Source organism: Tasmannia lanceolata, unplaced genomic scaffold, assembly GCF_043159265.1.
Source record: "Tasmannia lanceolata isolate RefF3 unplaced genomic scaffold, GAP_Taslan_0.1 ptg000011l, whole genome shotgun sequence".
NCBI classification, from domain to species: domain Eukaryota; kingdom Viridiplantae; phylum Streptophyta; class Magnoliopsida; order Canellales; family Winteraceae; genus Tasmannia; species Tasmannia lanceolata.
The window spans coordinates 23,887,389-23,908,287 of record NW_027518688.1 but is presented as its reverse complement, the minus strand read 5'-3'; the positions used below and the strand labels follow the sequence as shown (position 1 = coordinate 23,908,287).

The window sequence follows — 20,899 nt, the reverse complement described above, 5'->3', positions numbered from 1 at the left end:
GGTCTCTGTGTGTGTGTGTGTGTGTGTGTGAGAGAGAGAGAGAGAGAGGTGTGTGTATGTGTGCGCGCGCGTCCGCGTGTGCGTGTGCAGACTAAGTGTGCATGTGCAGACTAAGTGTGCATGTGTGTGTGTGAGATGTAAGTTCACATGGTTCCCTCGCATTAGAAAAAGATACAACAGAAGGTTATATGTATAAGTTCGGCAACACTCCTTTTTGCCAATTCTTGGGGGCAACACTACTTTTTGCATTCTTAAGGAAGCCTGTGGTTCACCCTCAAACATCAGCGACTCAGACACAGAGCCTTCACACGGGCCACCTCCCCAAGACCCTCGACCATGTCCTCATTGAAGATAGCAGACACTAGATGGGTGATATGGACTTTGTTCTCTTCAGAAAATTCTCTTAAACCCAACCGCAATTGAGCTACCTTCTCCATAGGAACTCCGCATAGTACAAGCTTATGTAGTTGCAGCTTTCCAACAAAGCAAATCAGAAAGGTCATAGTTATGAACAACACATGCAAAGGCAGTGTTCATAAGAAGCCTGGAACTACATAAGAACTTGGCATCTAATAGAACAGACAAAATTCATAAATATAAGGAAAAATAGTTGGTTTAATCTGATCAAAGAGGTTTCTCTCCATCAAATCAAAACTCATTTACCACTAACAACATTCTCATAAATCAGGAAAGAAAACAACAGAAAGTATAGACGATTCACTTTGAAAAATGGAATGACAGTAGAACTCAAATAACTGGATCATCACCTACCATGCCCCAACGCACAGATGGGAGAGAGAAGAAAACAGAATCAGTTCAAAGAAGCTAATCGGGGACCATCCATGAAAAGAGAGAAGCCAAAGCTAAGCTAAGCCACTAGGATAGTTTTTCTTTAATTGTTTTAATAGAGTCTTTTTAGGGGTTTAAGTTGGCAACTCAAGATTTGTGTGGAGCTTATTTCCAATTTGGGAAAGAATTCTTATGCAGGACAAGCGGGGGCCTGCCTTACAAATTTCCTTGGATGTGATGTCTACATAGCTTGGTGTGAGGCCTTGACTTCCTTCGATGTGATGCCCTATGGACCCCTTGGCATGATGCCTTGGGTTAGTTATAGACTTATAGGTGTGATTCCCTAACCATATTCTATCCTTGGTAAGTTCTCTTCCTCATCTTCTTCTTCTTTGATTCTCCAAACTTCCTTACCTCCAATCTTTTCATTTCTTCTTTTTTATTTCAACTTCTACCAAATCTGGGCTAGAATGTTGTTACCACACAAACAGCACTAATTGATTGATCCTAGCAGTTATTATAGCCGTTGCGATACGCATTTTTGTTTTGATATGCATTTCGGCGGGGATAGAAAAATAAACATTTCAGTTGTTTAGTGTCCGTTTCGGTGAAAATGTACCAAAGAGAACTACCATAAAAGCATGATCCACAAAATCATTCTTCAATCGTACTAGTCCAACATTCAAAAGGGAAAAAAAAGATCCCTCTACTATTGCTTATAACACTGATAACATGCCTATTGGAGTTCATCACAAACAAACATAAACAAAACAACCTCAGCGTGACAACTTACTGGAAACAAAAAGGTAGCAAAATCATGGATCTGCAATAGTAACTTCAACCTCCACACCAGGTTCAATGGTTATGGAGGTAATCTGTTTCACCACGTCTGACGAGCTAACGAGATCAATCACTCGTTTGTGTACACGAAGCTCAAATCGATCCCAAGTATTTGTTCCTAAATTTAAGACAAAAAAACATGTCATCACAACAATAAACTTAGACATTTCACTGAATTCAACCTAACATAACATTTCTGCAATCCCCAAGAAATCAATCAGGCATACTATGGCATATATGTTTCAAAAAAATATGTTTTATTTCGGTTGAGATCATTAAGGCCCTGAGGTTACAGCATCAATCCCACCTTATAAAATGGCAAGCCTAAGTAATTATTATATAAATAAAAGTGTCAGATAAAGCAAATGGACCATATGCATCCATTGACTCACAAATGAGAACTATTGGATATGAGCACCTCCATCTTTAGAAGAACACTACTTAAATTAAAGTCAGTTCCTATAACTGAAAATGCAAAAGGGATTAAAAGGTGCGAACCCGAGGAGGATCTGTATTGCTTAAGAAAACACAAGCGGTGGAGCAAATATTAAATCTACTTGGTTTTCTGAGGACTATTACAAGAAGTTTTAGAAAATGAACCAAAACCCATCCACTGTTTAGGCTACTTCTGTTTCCAATCATGGGCTCCGTCTTAATATCAGCAAGATTTGGCATTTTTTGACAAGGTTGCCTCATTTCATAGAATAGGCTTAATAGATATACCTTCACGGACTCAAAGTTAAGAGACTAGCTCACTGGGCAATCATGCCATGCCCCAAATAATGACAGACAAAAAATAACGTTATTTATTTTCCATGTAGCAGAGCTCTATCATAAAAATGATGGGCCAGAATACTAAAGTACAAAGAGAAAACAACAGAATAGGCAGCTTAGAAAAACCCAACAGTTTCTATATATTGGATTGTGCAAAGAAGATACAAGGTGCTAATAAGACAATTTGTTTACATAACAAGCAAACTGGGTTGGACAATCTCACCGCACATAAAACCACATTAATCAGGAACTACACTCTGACAACTTACTCAAGCAACATGATAACAATCTTGCTGGATCGCCTGTAAATTCAGTATCATTACTACTACCAATATACTACTGAAAACATGTTTCTATCTTGCTAAGGAACTGAAGACTCCTATGATATTTCAGCATAAGAAAAAAAATCTCATTTCGTATCCAATTTCCCTCCAATCTTCAATTTTCAAGACATTGAACTGATCAAACTTAAATGTATACCTCACTCTTTAAAAAAATCAACAACAACTACTTTAGAAATTGATTTTCAATTTACTTGAATGCAAATACAACATATCTCATAATATCCTACCCCTAACACAAACACATCAGTCGGAAAACAACTGAATAATCTCATGGGCAATTCATACAAAATAAGGAAAACCAAATAAGGAGAAAATGAAAGTTTTACCTTCGCCGCAAGGGGACTTCCTAGTAGTAATATGAAGCACTTTGGTAGGCATCCTCACCGGTCCCTTAACCGGTAGATGCTTATCCTTCGCCCCACGCACAAGATCCGCACATACTATAGTTCATAAAGATAAATTACAAAAACAGAAAAAATCAGGAAGAAGAAGCTACAATCAATTGAAAAAAAAAAGAGAAGTAAAAAGTAACATTATACCATTTACAATATAAAAAAACGCACCTTTCTCCAAGTTCTTAACGTTCTTAGAGGAGAGGGTAATTCGAATGCGATGAGTTTGCTCTTGGCTTTCTTCCAAACCAGGCTTAGTAGGTTTCATTGCAGAATACGCCATGATTTCACCTTTATGCAGAGTGTTTTGAATCAAATCTCAGACTTTAAGGTCTTCTAATCACATGTCCGTTTAATAACCCTAAGTTAAAGTAAATCGTGTGATTTTTCTTTCTAAACCCTAACCCTAACACTAGCAGAGGAAATAAAAGCAAGGAGAGAGATGAACAGGTATATAATTTCCGTGATGAATTGGAGATTACAGTAAATGAAGAGATTTGTTAGGGAAGAATTTACCTGATTTTTCTGTTTCCCGAACAAGGCGAGCTGCTCGTCAGGATATCAGAGATAACGAAGAGTTAGAACTTAGAAGTGGAAAGCAGAAACACAGTTAGGTTTAGGGTTTTTCAATTAAGGGTAGTTTAGGGAGGAAATGTAATGGTATTTTATTAAGGGAGATGTTATCAGCCCTAATGTATTTTGATGATGGTACTCCTCACTTTATTAAAAGTAGGGTGTGGCCCGCACCATAGGATGATCCAAACCGTCCATTAGATGGCCCACAGCCTAAATAGTTTGTGCTCAAAAAATCATTTCCTTAGGTTGATCCTAACCTTGATCTGAATGTTAGAAGGTTGATCCTAACCCTCTCTAGATCGGAGGGTTAGGATCAACCTATGTAAATAATTTTTGGGGCACAACCTATTTAGGCTGTGGCCCATCTAATGGACGGTTTAGATCATCCTATGGTGCAGGCCATACCGTACTTTTAATAAAGTGAAGAGTGCAATCATCAAAATACAGTAGTGTTGATAACATTTCCCTTTATTAATTAGAATCGGAGGGATGCCCTTTATTAATTAGAATTGGAGGGATGCTTTCAAAACGGAATTTCGTTTGAAAGATAATGACGAAATCCTATGTTGTGACACATGGCCCAAAAAGACAAGGAAGTGAGCTCCTATCACAGCAAATGTAGAAAAAAGAAGAAGCTGTGGAACTGATCAAATCGTCGGTCGATAACACTTTCCTCTTTATTTACCAAACGAAATCCCGTCTTGGAAGTGTTTTCCATGCCTTCTTAGTAGCGAAAAATCCATATAAAAATTGGGAAATGACATTTCCACTCCTTTTCCCAGCATTTCACCATCTTTTGATTGTCTTTTTCTAAATAGATTGCCATTTTTACCCCTTGTAGTTTGACTTTGTTTGGTTGCTCATTTTGGAGAGATCATCTTCCGTAGATCCTCCCGATCTCCCCAAAAGCATGTTTGGTTGCCCAAACTCCCTTTGACCACCAAACATGTTCCAGATATCATTATTAGCTTTTTTTTTCCTACGTGGTAGCAATGTTCCCTCTCTAATCTTCTCCCCATCTTTCACCATTTTAGTAGAATTTTGGTGGGAGATTAGGAGAATATTCTTGTCTTATTCTCTTTACTCTCTTTCTCTCTCTTCCCTTTCTCTCTCTTATACCCTCTATTTTGATAATGACAATGCACACTTCCACTAATCTTCCCGCGCAACCAAACACTACTTACCACTCTTCTTCTAATCACCTCCCCATCTTCCATGCTTGTCTATTTTCCTTTGACAACTTCTCCTAATCTCCCAACCAACTTCAAGCAACCAAACAGAGCATAACAAAAGAATGGGTAGAGATGTTAGAAAAGGGGTGGAAAACTGGAAATAACACTTCCCGTAGAATTAAAGATTTTTGCAAAAATAAAATAAATACTTAAGCTTTATTTATTTGCATGAGATTACCTTGACTATCGAAATTTCTAAAGGACCACCCAAGGATGACTGCATTTTGTTGGCAAAGGATGAAAATGGCCTTGAAATCATTCCCTGGATTTCATAGGCCCTATTGTGTGGTGGAAGGAGTAGGCAAGCTAGCATATTGGTTTGGAGTTACCTACCAGCTGCATCAAGAATTCACATGGTGTTCAATGTACCTTGCATAAAACGGAACTTCAGTTTAAAGGCAATCAGAGTAAGACCTCTCCCAAACACACAATGATGATGTTATACTAGTTTAGCCACATGCGATCTTGGATGGTGTTATAGTTATCGAGGTTTTAAATTTCAGTTTCGGTTTCCATTTTGCCCCAAATCCTGAAATTTTGGTTGAAATTACCGAAATTTTGGGTAAAATAGTAAAATTTTGAAAAAAAAATCATTTTTCCAAAATTGAAACCGGAATTTTGGTTTTGGGGGATTTCTGTTTGGGTCCAACCAAAATTCGAATTTTTGGTATTTCAGCCGAAATTTCAAACCATGGTAGTCATACAAGTTCAGTCACATGCAATATTGGATCGATGGGTATGAAAGAAGCACATCAAGGTTATATATCGGAACCTATAGTTCAACGGGAAGGTGTGAAACCAGAGGACACCACATGGGAAGAGTAGAACTCTCTGCATCACTATTTCTAAACTTTAACCCTCAAGGTCCAAGGACGTTTTAGCAAAAGGTGTGGAACAACTCGTTACTCCAAAAGCTTAAGCCTTTCGAGTTGGTGTTATTTGATAATTTATACTTCAACAGTCCCCCTCACGTGTGTGGCTCCTCTTTTTTTGGGCTGGCCGTACACAAGAATTTTTAATATCAAGGAGTTGTTGGATTTCGAACTCAAGAACCGATGCGAGGCAGTAGCTCGTACGCACGAATTTTTATTATGTGGGCCCACATTGTTTGGATTATCCAAAGCGTTCATTTGATGAGCCCTGACATAGATAGGGTGTGCCCAAAAAATCAGCTCCATCGGATCATCCTAACCCTTCAATCTGTTGACGAACCGTCAACTGAGGGGCCTACCTTATATAAATTGAAACTACAGGGGTGTATTTATCACGTTTTAAACTATAGGGGTAGAAGTGGATGTGTCGGAAACTAGAGGGGGTGTAAGTGTAATTTTCCCTATAAATAAAACGTGCGAGGTGCATAGAAGATAGTCAAGATACCGATATGCGAGACACGATTTAGAGAAGTCATACGAACCACTTCCCCTTGTCCACTCTAATTAATTTCCAACCTACATCGATGTTATCGAGCAAGTTTATTTTCTCAAAATTCTCATCTCTCTCTCTCTCTCTGAAATCCCTACGATGACCTCTATCGCGCATTCGTTCGTGTTCACAAAAGATCCTCAACTTCTATCATTTTCCGGTAATCCTTCTCTTAAATTTCGTGATTTACTCAACATCATCTCTACTTTCTGATTTGTACAGAAATTTCTAATTGTTTTCGGTTAATTTCTTCCTATTGATTGATTTTCTAGGTTTAGTTGTTCCAATTTTTTGTTATCTATATATGCATATAATGTACTGCAGCTGATATGCTTTTTCTGTTTTTGTTTTTGTTTTTTTTTTTTCAAGTTGATTTTCTTGTTTATTTAGTTGGTGTTATTATTTGAAAACCCTAATCACATTGATAAATCTCAGTTCTGGTGATAGGCATTATTTTATTTTCTAAATTGAAGAGGTGTATCGATTACTCAAATATGTGGTTTTGATAGTTCGGGATTTTTATTCCTTAGTTCTGATTTTGATTAGTTTTCTGATAGCAATTTGATGCATTTGGAGGTTGAATTTCATTTTTTATTCGCTGAATTGATCCTTTTGTTTTTTTGTGTGATTTTTGTAAACTATTTAGTTAATTTAATTTGGTCGAATCAAATCTCCTATAATTTGGAAGCGGGGAATCTCGGAGGGTGGGTATGAACATTTCTTGAGTCAATGAGTGATATTTTGAAGAAAGCATATGGTGTTGTGCTCGAAGTAGACTTGATTTGAATTGTAAATGCCAAAGCATTTGTCTTGGTAATTGTACGATGATACAGTAGGAAACGAGTGCAAGATGCAACGTGGGAAGCTAAGCGTCTAGAAAAGAGAAAAATGAAAGAAGCAAAATGTTCTAAAAGATAGTTAGAGAAAACGTGTGAGAAAGCTTCATTGAAAGTCAATATGAAACATGTAATAATCCCCATCGCAAGTGAACAAGAACTATATAGAAATGATAGGGTTATAGTAGGTTCAGAACTAATAGGAAGGGTTAATGTAGGTTAAGGGGAAGGGTTACAAGTGAGGCAGAGGTTAAGGGGCTGAGTTGGGGCCAAGGTTTGAAAATTTGGTTTCGGTTTCAGCCTTAGCCAAAAACGAAATTTCAGTGGAAATTTGGGTGGCAATTTCGGTTTCGGTGGAAATTTCGGTGTAGATCTCATAATTTTGGGTTAAATTTTTAAATTTCGGTCCCGGCCAACTGAAATTTTAAACCATGGTTGGGGCTAGTGAGATGGCCGTTTTTTGATAGATGGGTGTTCTCGGGCCTCATAGGAGTCACAGATTCCAGTGAGGTGGAGGTTCAAGCAGTACACATGGGCTTCTTCCTAAACCCTTAATGAGTTTCTTTGTGACATGATCCCCTGCAACTGATGAGAAGGCAGGCCCTGATGTAGGACACTGGTTACTAATTTTTTGGATTTTATCATTTTAAAATGTAGGTCATTAGTTTCTTGATTTATTAGGATTTTATTTCCTAAGTGTATTAGGATTACCCTTCTAAGTATAGGTGATTTAATTTAGTTCTTTCTTTATGAGTTAGGATTCTAGATTTTTCTTTTTAAGAGAAGTTTACTTCTTTAGAGATTGCTTTTCTATTATATAAAGGCTCTAATATGTGAGTTAGAAGCAATCAATGGAATGATATCAAAGACATCTTATCTCTCTATCGCTCTCCCTTCTTCTCCCCTTTCCTAGTGGATTCTAGGATTCTTCTTCTTCCCTAGTGGATTCTAGGGCCTATTTCGGATCGTACGCTTCGGCTGCGATTTTCGTTCGGACGTATTCTTCGGGTACGATTCCACGTTTGATCCGCTGCATTACAGGCCCTATGGAGTAAAGGGAAGCGTGTACGTTGTCACACTCCCTGTCCGTATACTCTTGTGCTACCTAATCTACCCGAAATCATCTACGCAGTGGAAGCGCGGTGGACACATAACCCATAGGTCCAAGGATCGAAACATGGCTTTGATACCGATTTGATACAATGCAATTGATGAATATCGATTTTGGATCTAAGAATCTAGGTTGCATGTCACCAAATCAAAGAAGAATAAAAAAACTCAAAAAGGAAAGAGGGTCTCTCTCTCTCTCTCTCTCTACTTTCATTCAAAATAGGAGTAAAAAAACTCGAGAATCGTAACAAAAAAACTCAAGAATCATAACAAAAACTATTTTCAAAACAGTGATTCATGCATGCTTTTGTAATAGAAACTCTTACATGCAAAAAGAACCCAAATCCACTACGAATTCGTCTAGGAAAAGAAATAAAACAAAAATAAAACATGCTAAAAATAACTTCCGTAGTTTCTGTTCCATGTGTCCCATCGATTGACTATTGGATTTGTCGATCGAGGGGTTAACCATCGATCGATGGATTGGGGTACCGATCGATCTAATACATCTTCGTCTATGGTAAAATATGAGCTTCTCTTTATACCCATGATGGGTTTCTTCTTGGCGTGATAAAAAACGTCCGTGTACTTTTGTGTTGCTGCATCTGGATCATCTCAGCTAAAGCCTTCACTATATCTTGCATTTTTAGGGACATGGATGCAGTGAGGATTGAGTTGTCTTTAGAAGTCAAGAATCTCTAAGATGAAGGTTTCCATTCTCCAGGGTCCATGCACGATCTTGACACCATGGCTTTAAATTTCCCCGAAACGACCGAAATGTTTCCATTTCCATCCCCACCGAAACGAAATCTCAATGACTTCCTTCCGCGTCATTATTTCCTTAGAAATTTCGACCGAAATACATGAAATTCAACCGAAATTCCCAAAATTCGACTGAAGTAGTCGGAGCGACAAAAACAATGGAAAGATGTTATGATTTACATTGTATAAAGCTATTTTTCCTCAAACCAAAAAAAATCCTGCCCTATTATGTTGTAAATCGGAAAAAAACATTGCAAATCAAATAAACACATTTTTTTCCTCGTAACTCTATCGGATACTGACATAGAGTTGGGGTCCTTGGAAGGGAGATTGGTCATTATACTTTCTCATACTTCATTACATTGTACTTCTTTATTGACTTTACTGTTCCAGACATGTGCGGCAACGCATGTCACTAGGTGTTTGATGTAATTAAGCCATTATGGATGGCTTTCTTACTTATGTGATGGTTTCTAAGTATGTATTTATGTTTGTTATAGCTTTTCCCAAAGTTTCATCGTAACCTTTCATCATATGCATATGTTTCCATATGTTTCCGTGATTTTACAAGATTTCCATCAAAATAGAAATGTTTTTGTTTCTGTGCCAACTGAAACTGAAACCAAAACCGAAATTGAAAACCTTGCTTGACACTAAATGAAAGTTGGAGTGTTTGGTATATAGATAATAAATTCAAGAGTGTAACTTCACGTGGAATGCTGCTAACCCACAAAAATGGGAGTTAGTTTGTTCCAGATATGGCTCGGAATAAACTTCACTCAGAAAAACATGGATAGGAAAGAAAAATGGGGGGAGCAGAGTCCGCATTTCTGCTTTTTTCGCCAACCAAATTGTGGATGAGCAGGGAATCCGGGAGTGAGTTACATTCTTATTTATTATCCACATACACAAACAGGCCCTTGATGAATCACCCTCAACCCAAGAACACCGGAGGTCCGGACGCGTCTGACTTGAATATGCAAACAGTGAGGAAATCATGTACTTCCACTTCATTGGTGAGACAAATCAGCCTTCAAAATTTGATGATGATTGTATTATTGGAATCATGAATAACATTAGTGAGACCAACCAGGCTTTCATAATTGCCGTGCCTATCAAAAACTAAACTTTCATAGCTTATAGGGGAAACCACCTCATGTTTCCTGTGCTTGTGGGCTTTGAAAATATAAAAACTACTTGCACCATTCAGTATTGCGCTAAATGGTCAATATATCCGAAAAGCAACAAGTACATTGCCCTTTCAGTGAAACACATGCCTAAGGAATTCATTGCTGACATATGAAGAATGCAGATGTGGTTGTGGTTGTCTGCTTGATGAGGGTGTTCTCTAATTCTTCTGGTGGTGACGTCATAGTTTGTTCATCTAGAATAGTAAATTCCTTTGAGAACCTAAGCGCCAATTATTGAAAACGTTTTACTTCAAGCAAAAGCTTTTTAATATAAGTTATAGTATTGAAAATACTGCTCAAAAAGGTTAAATTATTGAAAATTTCATAGCATTATTTTTACGTTTTATTTATAGTGTTCTGTCATTTTTTGTTAAGCATTTTCCATGTTTTTTGAAGTCCATGAGCACAAGTTGCATATTATCTACCTCATGAATTTGATGTGTAATTTCCATCTTTAATGTTTTGGTTAAAACAGCTCTAGCTTTTCTCCATATGATCTTAGCATGATGTCCTGTGTGACCACATTGTGGCCTCATTGTGCGACATTAGTTCTTCTTTTTTTATTGATCTGTGAGAGGTTTGAAGAAACATAAGTATCGTTGGAACAATTTCTTGTGAATACTTCATTTTGTTTGGTTTCATGATTTTGCTCTATGGGGGTCTTTTAGCTTGTCTACTCTTTATCAAATTTCTCTTGAAGGTTCAACGCTGAAGCCACTGGAGCAATACCCTGTGAAATGTAGACATATTAACTTGTCTCTCAGTCCCATTCGTCGGAGGAACACTAAAAGCTCATCCTACAAAAGTTCAGTTACAATTCGAGCTGGGTAAATATACTTGACTAATTAACTAGTTAGTTTTAGTTTTACAGTCTTCTTTGTCTACATACATGCTTTTCAACTTTGAATGTGTCAGTTTTGTTTAATGTTAGCACTCCTCAAGCATGTACCTACTATCAAATTGGCATGTAGCTATTTGTGCTATCTATGCTTCTTATGTCCTGACTATTTGGATTCTCATAAACTGTAAAGTTCGTCACTAAGCCTGAGTGGATGAATATGGAGACGTTGTTCTTGTTTCTTTGTGTTTCTTATTTTAAGTTCTATCAACTTCTCTTTTATTTGCTCACTTTATTTTCCAGACTTTGTTTTACGAGATGCATGTTGGCTATACATGAAATCATGAATAGATATGTTGGTTTTAGCATGCCTCTCATTCATCTGAGTGTGCGGCACAACGTTCCAGTTTTTAAAATTCAGGATTAGTAGAAATGTGAGGGCTTTATATCCATTTTTAAAAGTTATATATTTGAAATGAGAAAATAGTGAAATGTTAAGAAGTATATTTAATTGTATCATAATTCCTATATGATCACTTCATCTTTTTTTATGTATGTGTATATGTTCATGTCAATACTATGCTATGCATGTATGTTTGCTCTTTATTTATTTATGAAATAATAGAGAATATATGGGAAAAGGAGATTAAAAGAACAAGAAAAGGAACTGTGTTAGCCCCTGAGAAATAAAAAGAAACTAAAAAAATCGAAAACAGAAATCAGCCAACTAGAAGATTCTCAGTAAAAAGGCCCTCTCTCTCAATCCAGTCCACTGCAAGACCAATGCTATATCATTAGTGTATCTACGGATATGCATCTAGGTCCGGGATAGCTCTCTAATCAAAGGGAGGACCTCCAGGGTATATTAGCCAATCTCCAGAGTCCCGGTTAGGCCCTTGATGCCCACATTATGTCGTTATAGGAGCCACCTTCGACCCCTAACTCACCATAAATCTCCGTATTGAAGATATGGAGATCCATTCGGAGAGCATACGCTTCTTCCCATAAACCCAATAGGGCTGGAGAAAGCTCTCACCATACCCAATTCTTTTCTTACATGACCGGATTTCTTTTAGAGCCGCATTTAAAGATGAGCTTGAGACTATTAGAAGTAATGAGGAAGCCTTTTAGCTGCAACTTTGCCTTTTTTCTGATAACTCCAGATGGATATCATCCACCAATACTCCCTAAAATTCCTTTCTCCCCACGGCCCAATGAATGAATGATAACTTGATTTCCCCAGCTAACCATCACGATAGGGTAATTTTTTCCTCATAGGTCCTCCCATTTTTCTCTTTCCATAAAACCCTGCATAACCACAAAGAGAGTGTTCTTCCAAAGGTTTTTTACCTTTGTAACCAAAAAGCCCTAGGTGACCATCCCAAAAAGAGCTCCTAAGTATATGTTGTGAAGATCCAAGACATACCAAAGCTCTTGAGAAGAGAGGACCATTTCTTGTGGCCGATGGTATTTGCTAGACATGAGGGGTGGTGGGTTACATTGCATTAAATGAACATTATGCTATAATTTAGCTGTGCCGACCCAAACTAGTTTGGGACAAAGGCTTAGTTGAGTTGAGTTGATGCTATAATTTAGCTTTACTCTACGCTGTTGGGATTATCGTGTATTTACTCACCTCATTCAAGATCAGGACCTCCTTTTCTTGGAGGTCCTGATCTTGAACAAGAAATAACACAAGAAGAAATGTGGAAATATGAACCATGTGTCATTTTATACTCGCTTTTCTCTTCTCTAGAGTGACTATGAAATATGATCTGCTTTCTTTCTTTCTTTTTTAATGGAGACAAGGCCTTACAGCAACTCACTGCACAAATATACTATCATGGACGTCGATAACCTCTCTGAGTGAATCATTTTCCTGGTATAAAGGAAGGAAATTACATCATCCTATCTCTAGCATCTAATGAGTTAGGTTCCCTATAAATGCAATGGGCTTGACATCCCCAATAAGGTCATCAGGAAACATCTCCGTACACAATCATTTATGATCCATCTGATAGATGTGTAACCACTAAAGGCCCTCTTTAGAACCTCCACCTCTCCAGCAGTTTAGTCAAATACTCTGAGATTGAGACCGCATAAGACTATAGTGTTTCTGGGAATCACTATTGACACCTTACTCGCCCAGATCGCCATTTTTATGGAGTCATCTAGAGGTGGACAGTAGTAGGACAAGATGGATTGATTTCCATTTTCAAACCCTATATTGAATAGCTGAAGATTTCCACTTCTGTAAGATGCAAAGCTGTGGACGAAAGCTTTCTGAGGGAATGGAGCGTGAAAACTTTCTCAGATATCTCGTCCTTTGCCTTTTATATATGCTTCAAAAGTAAAATTACCATGATTTGTTCGACCTCCTGCGCTCAACAGCTGTAGATTTCTAATTTGTAACGTCAGGTATTGTTGAAGGATTAATTTAGACCTTGGAGACTTCTTCAAGAATACAACATTTCCTGATGTATGTTGTTCTCCCATGTGTTTATGAAGATATGTTACCCATCAAACACTTGCTTAATTAGAAAAGCTGTACCACATACATACCCCCGCTATACTGATGGTTTTCCCGGGGAACAGGGTAGCAGATCTATGATGCCTATTTGTGCATTAGTACTATCCATCCCATTTCATCATAAACTTAAAATGATCTTCAAAAAGTTTGTTATTCATAAGTATACATTTTGTTGTAGAGCTTATTTCATTTCATCTTGCATTGTAATTTAAACTTTCAACCTCTTTTATTTATGTTTTTGGAATTTTATCTTACTTCAGGAAGCCAATCATTTGGATGCTATTTCAAATCATTATGGTAGCAGGAGACTTTTTTTTTTAAAATGGAGGAACTCTATTAATGCTAATCTATGCCTCTGCAGACAATCTGCTTTCAATTAACTTCTTTCTTTGCCTCTTTTAATAGTATTCCTTTTTTTTATTATTGACTTATTGTCAACCACAGTGGTTTTTGATAATGTTTGGAATTAGCTATTTTAGTTAGCTTATCACTTGTTCCTGATTCTGTTTGGAATTAAGTGTTACTTCAGCTTGCCATTCATTTGGTAGATCTTTGTAGTTATTAGAGTAGCGGGAGACCTTTTTTTTTTTTGCATTGGGTGAATTCTGCAATTGTTAATCTATTTCGAGGACCAATCTGCAATCCATGCACCAGTTTCAACCCTTGTATTTTATATTGTTTTTTATCAATCAACCCTAGCAGTTTCTCATTCCATATTGCTCGTTATATTAAATGCCATTTTTTGGTTACAAACCTCCTGCATTTGTCTAATCACAGAGGGGATGGTGGAAGACCAAGCAGTGCAAGTATCTTTGTTGGGGGCTTTGTATTGGGAGGAATAATAGTGGGGACACTTGGCTGTGTATATGCGCCCCAGGTAACTGCTTTGTCTGTAGCAGAGTTCAATTGTATGTAGGTTTTTAGTGGGTCAAAATACTTGGGATGTGTTGTGGTACAAATTTTATTTGGACCACATGCATGTTGTGAGATGATTCATATGCCTAATAACTGCTGCTATCAAACCGTAGAAAATTAATCCATTTTAGCTAGTTAAATAAGTGATTGGTTAGTTATGAAGAGCATGTTTTCACTGGATACTTCTTGACATTCAGCCATTTTCTGATGATATTATTTTTTATGAATTAGAGGATGGCATATTAAGGCATCTCTTTAAAGGCAATGCATATAATGGACTAGGTATATTTCTGTGCTAAACACCTTAAAGAACATGGTTTATCCAGGTAGCTATATGACTTTACAATGATTTCAATGATGTCTGGATAAAATATGCTCAAACAACTGAGTATATGCAATGAAGAGTCCTTGGTCGAGGATGACTACAGATATATTGAAATGACTTTTGAAGTTGTTAAAGGAACTGCCTGCATGCTTATTTCTTGTTTGACTTCCCTCACTGGTTATGTATTTTGGCCTTTTGAACTGTTGATGTTTCATGCTTTCTTTACATTTACAGATCAGCAAAGCACTGGCTGGTGCTGACAGAAAAGATTTGATGAGAAAGCTACCGAAATTTATATATGACGAAGAAAAGGCTTTGGAGGTATGAATTTTGTCTTTAATCTCTTGATGGCAGGGTTTGTCTGCTCAATATTCTATTTTATATTGTGATTGTAGCTCATTCTTAAGCAGGAGTAGTCTTTATTGCTTCTCTATGTTGTCTATTTTTCTCTCTCTCTGTCGAATTCCAATGGAATCCCGCTAATCTTGGGCCAGTCTCGGTTTGTCTGTGTTGATTATTCTGATCTGAATTCTGTCTGGGTTTGGTCATTGCTTGTCAGTACCTAAAATTAGGCCAGGGTATAAAAAAAAAACATAAACTCACCAGTTTCATTTTCATCTTTAAATGTACCTGTTTATTGTGAAATTGTCTGCCGACATTGATGTGCGTAGTGTGCTTGTTCTAATAGTAGGAGAGGCTAGATGTCTCTAGGTGTTGGGTTGAGGACAACATGGTCTGGGTCAGTGCTCTTTGTAGTAAGCATATCATAATGGGGGAGAGGTACCAGCTTCATTGTGCATCTTTCCATCATGGATGTGCTCCATGGCAATGGCTTTTGCATGACTGGTACTAAATATCCATGGTCCAACAGGTGCATTTCTTGCAGTCATTAGAACATTGCCACCCCGTGTACTGTTCTATTTATTGGATCCAGACATTTAAGGTATGAAGATCACGCTTCCCCAATCTCCTTTCTGATTTTTGACTTGGATAGCAATATGACCCCAATTCTCCTCTAGGTGTTGGGTTGAGGACAACATGGCCTGGGTCAGTGCTCTTTGTAGTAAGCATATCATAATGGGGGAGAGGTACCAGCCTCAATGTGCATCTTTCCATCATGGATATGCTCCATGGCAATGGCTTTTGCATGACTGGTACTAAATATCCATGGTCCAACAGGTGCATTTCTTGCAGTCATTAGCACATTGCCAACCCGGGTACTGTTCTATTTATTGGATCCGGACATTTTAAAGGCATGGAGATCACGTTTCCCTAATCTCCTTTCTGATTTTTGACTTGGATAGCAATATGACCCCAATTCTCCAATTTAGATTTTCCAGGTACCGCTATTGGGTGTTATGTTTAGGGGCTTAGGGCAGAAATGGCCATGACCAAATCATCTATTTTGATTGCCTCTCTAGTTTTTAGACTGACTACGGACAATTTCAGTTTGAGCTGAAGACTTGTCATGTCAGTTCTTCAGGCTTCTTGATTTGATTCTAGTCATGAGCATATTTTCAAAGACTGCATGTCACAGCTTTGCAACATGGTTCCACTGTTGGAGACCAGCTTTGGCTCTCTACGGAATTGTTGCATCAAATATACGGATTAGCTCTATAGCCAAGTATAAGGTTTCATTTTGGATAGCATTGATATCACATTGTTTTACATATTTTTTTGGGTGGGTTGTTTTACACTTTTACATATTCTTGGTCATGACTCTGCATTGCCTTAACTAAGGTAGCTCAGATCAGGAAGGTCTGAGGCCGGGCAACAATGTTTGCACACAAGTGTAAATATTCTCTAACTTGAATAGAACATCGGAAGAGTCCATTTTGATATTAATAAACTAGGGGAGGGGAAAATAATGACTGAAATACTTGAAATCAATTAGTTATTCATCAAAAGGACCTTTTGATCAATCCAGATATCACTTCAATCACGTTATTCAATCAAACAAAAATTCAGAAACTATAGCAAAGATCGATTCTTTGGCATCTTCATTTCATCAAATAAAAAGATCAGATATGGTATCAAAGTGATTCTCGACATGCCTTTCTGGATATCCCTCAATGTTCCAGCTATTCACGGAACGTCAATCATCTGGTCCCGGAAGAAATCGAAGAATTTCATGTGAATCCTACGAGATCAATTAGTTCTTTTTTCTCTGGTAGATGGTCTGAATTTAACCTGGGTTAGAATTTTATTTAGTGGTCCACTAGAGATCAGAAAGTACACTTAATATTGATGGTCGAATGCTAATCAATTTTTGACTTTCGAAGTTTCCTGGTAACTTGGCTGGGTGGTGACATAAGTGGCAAAGATGTGGCCCCATATATGTAATCAAAATTCTTAGATAGTATGGGGTTTGAAACTACCCTCTAGGAACTCCCGAGTCAATCATTGACTGCGAGTCGCTTTTACCTTACTCGAGTTCTCGTCTGGGTTTTGCCCTTCAACTCAATGAAAAAGTCGTTTGAATTAACAGCGTTAATAGAATGTTGACCATTTCAATCATTGACTTGCCTGAATTGACTCCTTTTACCTTGCCGAATTTGATTTCGAATCCGAGTTTAAGCTATTAAGTAGGTCGAGCTAAGTACTTGTTTCTTATAGGCATGCGGGGGTTGCGGAGTCAATGCTAGATAAGATATTTTCTAGGACTTCCGATCCGAATGCCCCTCGTTGGCTTAGGATTCCCACCTTCTTTGCTGCCTTAAAAACCACTCTGATGCTTCATGTCCTTACTGTATTAGATCCTTTATCTCTCTGATGTTAGGTATGAATTATGAGGATCCATTTTTGTAGGCTGACTGCCATGTAAGATGTTCTTTCTCTGCACTTAATTTTCATGCTGTGTCAAGTAGGTGGATCATATAGGTTTTTATGCAATTTGTTTGGTCTTAGTTACAGAGCTGCCATGTGAGACACCATGACAAGAGGCTTAGGGATTTTTACTGTAGAAAACCTTCATAAATGCATGCGTGTACCCATCCACTACATGTCGATAGAGAGAGTTTCCCATCTGTTTTTACTGTAAATTCTTATCAACCTGAACCCGACCCGATTCTAAAGTACAATATCAAGCCGAATTCCCAAAAATTTACCCTCGTTGCACCCCTAGTAGACACCGTGTTTAAAATTTTCTTGTTCCTCATGTCTCTTTGATTATGATCCCAACTGACATGACATGGGTAATCTGATTTATCAACAGAAAACTCGGAAAATACTGACGGAGAAGATAGCACAGCTCAACTCTGCGATAGATGATGTTTCTTCTCAGCTTCGTGCAGATGATAGCCCAAATGGGGCGGCAGTGAACTCTGATGAAGTTGAAGCTGCCATATAAATACAGTTAGTTCCTCGGTACGTTATGGTGTACTTTCCTTTCACTATGTGACAAGAAATTCTATTTTCTGGATCCTCTTTGAAAATAATTGCTGAATTTCTAAATTTTCGTATAGGCTCTCAACAACCAGTGAGTAAACATATTCATCTAGATATTTGAGTGCATACACATTGCTTATATGTATCAGCTCGGCATGTCTGTTGAGACCCTCCCCTGATGTCTGTCTTGCTGTTCTCAATTATCTATTTGGCTGCATTATGAGCTAGTGATTCTGCTTATAGCATGTACATTGAAACTTGATGTATTTCCTATTACCGAGAAATGGGGTCTTGGTAAAAGCTCCGAAACCATTAGGCCATGTTTGGCATCCTTGAAAAAATATTCCATGGAATGTTTATAAGGCTAGTTGTGATGTGAGAGACGGGAGAGGGAGGGAAAAATTTGGAAAAGTGGCAGGAAAATAAAAAATAAAATTCTTAGCCGAAAATTCTTTTTTACTATTATCTTAGGCATTTTTTTTATGCTCTCTCTCTCTCTCTCTCTCTCTCTCTCTCTCTCTCTCTCTCTCTCTCTCTCTCGCAGACACTCAAATGGGCCACAAAAATTCCATGGAATAATTTTTCATGGTTGCCAAACATGTACTAAATCTTATTCAAATAGTAAATGTTATCCATACTCCGGCATTCACACTTTATTAAGCTGTTGATAGACCTGGCAAATGGGTGGGCTGGGCCGGGTTTCACCCAACCCGTACGGTCCGGGTGGTACAGGCCGGGGCAGAATTTTACGGGCCACAATTTGGTGAACCTGGACCCCACCCCTATGCCCTTTTTTCTTCTAATTTTTTTGTTGTTTTTATTCCCACACTATAATAGGATGATCCAAACCGTCTATGTGATGGGCCATAACATAATGTAGATAGGTTGTGCTCAAAAAATCGTTTCCATAGGATCCATAGGATGATCCTAGCCCTCCGATGAGGGCTAGGATCATCCTATGGAAATGATTTTTGGGGCACAGCCAATTTATGTTGTGTTCTATCACATGGACGGTTTAGATCATCCTAGGATGTGTTATGTACAGTACTTTCTGAAAAATACGGGACTATAAAGGCATACAGCATATAAAATCTTGATCATTTGGGATTTTACGGGCACCCGGCCCAGCGAATTTTGATGGGACATATACGGGCGGGTCAAATTTCAACAGGTCACTAATTTAGTGACCTCGACCTGTAAATTACGAGCGGGCGGGTAACTTCTTGCCAGGTCTAGCTGTTGATAGCTCTTTGAGGATGCAGTAGGGGCGGGTCACTTCTTGCCAGGTCTAGCTGTTGATAGCTCTTTGAGAATGCTTACAGCTTACAACTCTTAACAGCTAATTGGAAGTTTGTAAAATTAAGGAAAAATTGCCAATGGAGGACATCAGAATACGAGAATTGCCAACGGGGGGGGACACACTTTTGAAAATTTGTTAGAGAGACGAAATGGGGTTATCAAGTCTCTACAAGGGGGGTTATCAACCCTCTAAATGGGGTTATCAAACTCTCAAAAGGGGGTTATCAACCCTCTTTAACGAATTTTCAAAAGTGTGTCCTCCGTTACCAATTCTTATATTTTAGTGTCCCCCATTGGCAATTTTTCCTAAAATAAGGAGTGCCGTTATTAAAGCAAGGGACTGCGAATAATATCATTTCTCACGGTGCCACTATTGTTTCTTTGCCTGCTAAGAATTTCATACAATGCCGTGTGAGGATGGTAGAGAAATAATTTAACACGCACACATTTTTAATCTTTGACTGCGAATAATATCATTTCTCACGGTGCCACTATTGTTTCTTTGCCTGCTAAGAATTTCCTACAATGCCGTGTGAGGATGGTAGAGAAATAATTTAACACGCACACATTTTTATTCTTTTTTCAGGTTTTTTGGCATGACGAGAGCAGGTGAGTCGTTGCATCTGCAGGGTGACATGGATCAATTAGGTGAAGCCATTAAGGAAGAGAGGTACCCAACTGTGGGTTGTTGAGTGTTTTGAGGTGACATGGACCACTTAAGTGACCTTTAAGGGTGTCTACATTAGATATACGTCGTCAAAGTGCATTTATAATAGCACTAAAAAAATTGTAAAAGTATTCAACAGAGTTCTTGACATTTTTTAAATTTCGACCGAAATCCGAAATAATTTTGGTCAAGACCGAAATCGAAATCAAGTATACATGAAATAGTACATTATTTCGCCGAAATTTCGGTAATTTGACTTGAAATGGGCAAAATTTTGGATTTTTAATCCAAAAATCTAATTTTTTAATAATATATAGTATTAGTCAGAAAATTCGGTAACATCGGCCGATGTTTTTTAATATTGTACCAGATTTCGCCCAAAATTTCAACCGAAATTTCTGAAATTTCGGTTTTGGTGAGGGGCCGAAATGTATACCAAAACTGAAATTTAAAACCATAGCTCTTGAGGGTGTGAGGTGCCCTTGCAGTCGGGGTTTTGCAAGAACGCCCTTCTATTTAGCATTCATATACAGTGGGGTCTAATAATTGATGCTTCATAAATTAATAGTCTCTCTTATCATATTGCTCAGTTGCCGTTACTATGCTGATAATTCATTCTCTCTTTATCTTTATACCCGATACAAAAAATTTAGTGATTCACGATGTAAGTG

The 20,899-nt window shown here is 37.9% G+C and overlaps 2 protein-coding genes across 6 annotated transcripts; one reads left to right on the top strand and one right to left on the bottom strand.

Moving 5' to 3' along the window:
• Positions 1-1,418: 1,418 nt before the first annotated feature.
• LOC143886290 (small ribosomal subunit protein uS10y-like) lies at positions 1,419-3,812 on the bottom strand. 4 transcript variants are annotated; one of them, XM_077390223.1, is made up of 4 exons: positions 3,656-3,812; positions 3,311-3,430; positions 3,074-3,187; positions 1,419-1,747 (listed from the first exon to the last, which is right to left on the bottom strand). In XM_077390223.1, the coding sequence occupies exons 2-4, from the start codon at positions 3,420-3,422 to the stop codon at positions 1,605-1,607; spliced, it is 369 nt and encodes a 122-aa protein (XP_077246338.1). In that variant the 5' UTR covers positions 3,423-3,430; positions 3,656-3,812; the 3' UTR covers positions 1,419-1,604. The 4 variants fall into 4 exon arrangements, with proteins under 4 accessions (XP_077246338.1, XP_077246339.1, XP_077246341.1 ...); XM_077390224.1 differs by having other exon boundaries at positions 3,311-3,475; positions 3,656-3,789; XM_077390226.1 differs by having other exon boundaries at positions 3,311-3,472; positions 3,656-3,781.
• A 2,556-nt stretch (positions 3,813-6,368) lies between these two features.
• Positions 6,369-20,538, top strand: LOC143886716 (inner membrane localized protein). 2 transcript variants are annotated; one of them, XM_077390814.1, is made up of 6 exons: positions 6,369-6,529; positions 10,968-11,094; positions 14,413-14,512; positions 15,110-15,196; positions 18,090-18,241; positions 20,148-20,538. In XM_077390814.1, exons 1-5 carry the CDS (start codon positions 6,469-6,471, stop codon positions 18,222-18,224), a joined length of 510 nt encoding a protein of 169 aa, XP_077246929.1. In that variant the 5' UTR covers positions 6,369-6,468; the 3' UTR covers positions 18,225-18,241; positions 20,148-20,538. The 2 variants fall into 2 exon arrangements, with proteins under 2 accessions (XP_077246929.1, XP_077246928.1); XM_077390813.1 differs by lacking the exon at positions 20,148-20,538 and having other exon boundaries at positions 18,090-18,489.
• The last annotated feature ends 361 nt before the right edge of the window (positions 20,539-20,899 follow it).